This window comes from Dreissena polymorpha, chromosome 2, assembly GCF_020536995.1.
Source record: "Dreissena polymorpha isolate Duluth1 chromosome 2, UMN_Dpol_1.0, whole genome shotgun sequence".
Taxonomy (NCBI): Eukaryota; Metazoa; Mollusca; class Bivalvia; order Myida; family Dreissenidae; genus Dreissena; species Dreissena polymorpha.
The window spans coordinates 140,273,165-140,277,621 of NC_068356.1; the positions used below are offsets into that span (position 1 = coordinate 140,273,165).

Genomic DNA, 4,457 nt, shown 5'->3' on the forward strand with positions numbered 1-4,457 from the left:
ATATTTAGTTCAAAGAAAGTATCGTCTTAGTAAATATCCAATTTAGGCGGACAGTGTCGTCCCTGGTTAGCTTGTGCGGACTGCACTGGCTAATCTGGGACGGCACTTTAGGCACATGCACCCCTGTTTAACAGAGCACGGCTCATATATGTGTATTGCTTTTCATTTCTGCTCACATGGAATAATGTGACTATAGAAAACATGCTTCACTTACATAAATATCGATGCACCGCGCAACACTTGTTATAAACACCGTATTTATATTCCGTGTCACTGAAATTAGTGGCACCGCTAACTTCTGCACATGGTTTTAAATGAAAAGCTAGAACTAGCCATCGCGAGCTGAATTTATTTACGATAATCTTCCATTTATAAAAGTTACATGTCCCAAAATTGATATTGAACATGATGGCATGCTTGCACCAAAAAAGGTTCACCGGGATCGATTGTCTTGCTTATCAGTACGTGGAGGGCATAAGTTTAAGTCTCATGTTTCAATTTATCTAATCATTATTGATAACTATTATTTATTGATTTCAGACCTTAATCAGTAAAAAAAAGATGTCCAGCTACGATAAATGGAAAGGTATAAGCAAATGTTCGTGTAAAACTAACCGAAGGAAATAATAAATTTAGTTATGTATAGAGTGTACAAAGTGATGTTGCATTGGTTAAAATACTAAAATATGAATTTGGTGTTTGTGGCCAAAACCAAAGATATATACCAAAGATGCTCTCGCCTACTTATATCAGAAACAAAGGGGTTACAATTATAAAATAAATTACAATTCAGTCTGCAAGTGTGGCAACAGAAGTATTTCCAATATGTCCGAGTGTATCTGCAATGCAGTCTGCAAGTGTGGCAACATACGTACATGCAATATGTCCGAGTGTGATTGCAATGCAGTCTGCAGTCCGAATTTGAAGTGCAAGTGTGGCAACAGAGGTACATGCAATCTGTCCGAGTGTGACTGCAATGCAGTCTGCAAGTGTTGCAACAGACTTGCATGCAATCTGTCCGAGTGTGAATGCAAGTGTGGCAACAAAGGTACATGCAATCTGTGTGAATGTGGCTGCAATGCAGTCTGCAAGTGTGGCAACAGAGGTACATGCAATCTATCCAAGTGTGACTGCAATGCAGTCTGCAAGCATGGCAACAGCTGTACATGCAATCAGTCCGAGTTTGACTTCAATGCAGTCTGCAAGTGTGGCAACAGAGGTACATGTAATCTATCCGAGTGTGACTGCAATACAGTCTGCAAGTGTGGCAACACAGGTACATGCAATCTGTGCGAATGTGGCTGCAATGCAGTCTGCAAATGTGGCAACAGAGGTACATGCAATCTGTGCGAATGTGGCTGCAATGCAGTCTGCAAGTGTGGCAACAGAGGTACATGCAATCTGTCCGAGTATGACTGCAATGCAGTCTGCAAGTGTGGCCACATAAGTGCATGAAATCTGTACAAATGTGGCTGCAATGCAGTCTTCGAGTGTGGCAACAGAGGTACATGCAATCTTTGCGAATTTGGCTGCAAGGCGGTCTTCAAGTATGGCAACATACTAAAACAATATCCCGGAAAGAGAAAAATAATACATTTGAATATCAACCGTACTTTTGTTTTGACAACTGACGACACAAGTTATTGGATGTACGATGTGAATCTTAATTTAGTTTAAGTGCAGAATCGTTATTTCAACACAATTTTGTTTTACGGATCATTTTAATTTCCTGCAAGGATATCTATTCATACGACACACGAACACTAAGATATATTTTTTACAAACAACTGGTAGCATGATGAGTTGCAGATAAATGGTCAGTTACCACATTTTACCTTATTCTTTTGACCTGTTAATTCTTTTCAGCTTAATTCAACAGTGAAAAATGCCCATAATATTTCTTTAACCAATATTAGTGAATATGAAGTGAAAACACCACAAATAAACAACGGTTTCGATACACACCTATAAACATACCATATACTGTTAGATGCGCATACAATCACTTTAATGTGGTTTAAAAAAACATTTTCCAATTGAAATAACGGAATCGAATTAAAAACATATTTGAACCTAATTATTTGCTGATTATATGCTATATACATTCAAATTGTAACTTTCATGTTTGGCTCGCTTCTTTTTATGCAATTATGCAATTCAACTGTGACGAGACCGGTGGTCTGGAAAAGAAAAGAGTAAAGGGAAGGTCATCACTGTCAAAATGGAGCACACCAGTTTTGAGTTATGTATAGAGTGTACAAAGTGATGTTGCATTGGTTAAATTTACTACAATATGAATTTGGTGTTTGTGGCCAAAACCAAAGATATATACCAAAGATGCTCTCGCCTTTTTATATCAGAAACAAAGGGTTTACAATTATAAAATAAACTTTTTTCAGACAGTCTATAGAAGCTTGTGAGTGCATGTCTCCATAGATAAGAAATTACAGCGCGGTCCGTTTTTACGAGATGTAAAGGGTTCGAATAAAATTTAATATAGTTATTTCCGTCAAGTATTTAAAAAAAAACACAATTGAAAACCAAATAATTTCAAAGTACATTGTAATATTCAGCGCCCGGAAGAAAAAGTCTCCTTTTCTTGTTTTTTGGTTTGTTCAAACATATTTTTGAACGTCTATTCCTTCTGAAAGAAAACTTATCAGAATAAAGCGGTGCCAAAAAATCATCAGGATGCGGGGCTTTTACGGACATTGTTGAGCGGTGTTCATATTTCGATGTCAGTGTTGAGCGGTGCATACTTGCTAACACGTGTTATTGTAATAATGAAAGTTATATTCAATAAAGCATGCCATAATGTGTCGTAAATTGATTCTTCTACCATAAAATACCATTAAACAACAACAAAAAAAATTCATTTAAAATTTTTAAAATATGCAAAATAAATACGATTTTTCGCGTCATGAAAGTCACTTTTTTTAGGACATGCTCAAATTGTTTTCACTATTTTGAAGTTAATAGCGACTCAATTTTGATGCGGTAAACGGCAATTAGATGTAAAGTATATATTTCGTTCGATAGAATATCTTTTCATTACCAACTTACCTTCTTTTATCGTTTTTTTTTCTTTCTTTTCTGGATTAGTCAACAAATTTGCGGCCATGTTTTTGACAGAAAGATACGGTGCTCTTGTCAGAAGTATACAATTTCGACGGTGAGCGGAACAGTTGTGGTATTCGCCCTATCATCGTGTATACAGAGCATATGCGATAGAGAAGCGGAGGCAACCAATCTAACAGACACAATGTTGCGTTCTCCAACATATACGAGTACACTTACCGGCATCGGCTAAACCTTGGTCGTTAGCAATGTCATTGTAGTGAGCAATATTTGATTTACGGTAGCATTATTAGTCAATATGTTTTATTTAATATTCATTGTGCATAGTAATGTATTAGTTAAAGATTGATGGAATACAATGTTGACATGATAATCGTATCTACAATAAATAATAATGGGTAAAGCTAAATTTATTACGCAAAATATACACATATTAAAATGTCAAACTATACAGTATATATAATTGGCTTATATCTGAATGTATACATCTAAATGCGTTATATTGCTAATAATTATAGGTTAAAAGACGTTACACTGTACAATACGGAGATATATTTGGACGAAATTTTAGCCGAGGCAGTATCTTAGGTCATTCCATGGGGTTCCAGGGGCATGCCCCCCCCCCCCGCTGCAAATTGTGGTTTTGCCTAGTTGTAGTAATTCAACTCTCAGCTTTATATACCCCAATGGGTTGCTGATAGTTGCAATGCGCTCTCTGTTGTCCATGGGTGCAAAATGTTATCAACAATGCACGGGTTAAGGAACACTGAAACTGCAAGAACTTATTAAAGTTTACCTGTCTAAACCACAAACTCATCAAAATGGTACCATTAAAGCAATAAATAAATGCTTTTTATTGACTTAGATTTTCTTTCGAACGCTTTATCCGCCATATTGGAAAATTGATCCAATATTGATTAGGTCGCAGTACACCAATATTTTGCACGTCGGGTTATGTGATGGAGCCTATTAAGTCGACAACGGTATCGAATATTCGACACAGAAAAACTGTTTCAAATTTCAACATAAAAATGTCAACGAGAATAGTGTGTTGAAACATTGTCGTATTTATTAGGGTGCATGCAAAGGATAACGTCCGTACGTTGCCGTTCAGGTAAATTTAAAATGTTTATTAAGTTTATTCATTATTTTTATCAATATGTCTCGAACGACGTACGTTTAGTGAAGCGCACGGATTCTCTGCGCTGAACTGCACCCATGTTTATATAGGGGTGCATATGGACTCCCAGAGCCGCCATGGCAAAAATTATCATAGGCTCTGGGAGTCCGTTTATATGGACTATTTTTAATACTTAGAACGTCTCTGGTTCATTTTAAGACCATTTAAACCACCTTTTATACATGTATTGCTGTTGTAG

The 4,457-nt window shown here is 36.5% G+C and overlaps 1 protein-coding gene across 1 annotated transcript; it reads left to right on the forward strand.

The window, feature by feature from the left end:
* Positions 1–825: 825 nt before the first annotated feature.
* Positions 826–1,455, forward strand: LOC127870130 (uncharacterized). The gene has a single exon (XM_052412785.1). It carries the CDS (start codon positions 826–828, stop codon positions 1,453–1,455), a length of 630 nt encoding a protein of 209 aa, XP_052268745.1.
* Positions 1,456–4,457: the final 3,002 nt, after the last annotated feature.

Excerpts from the sequence above, each read along its gene's own strand:
- LOC127870130 (XM_052412785.1), top strand. The coding sequence starts at position 826 with ATGTCCGAGTGTATCTGCAATGCAGTCTGCAAGTGTGGCAACATACGT.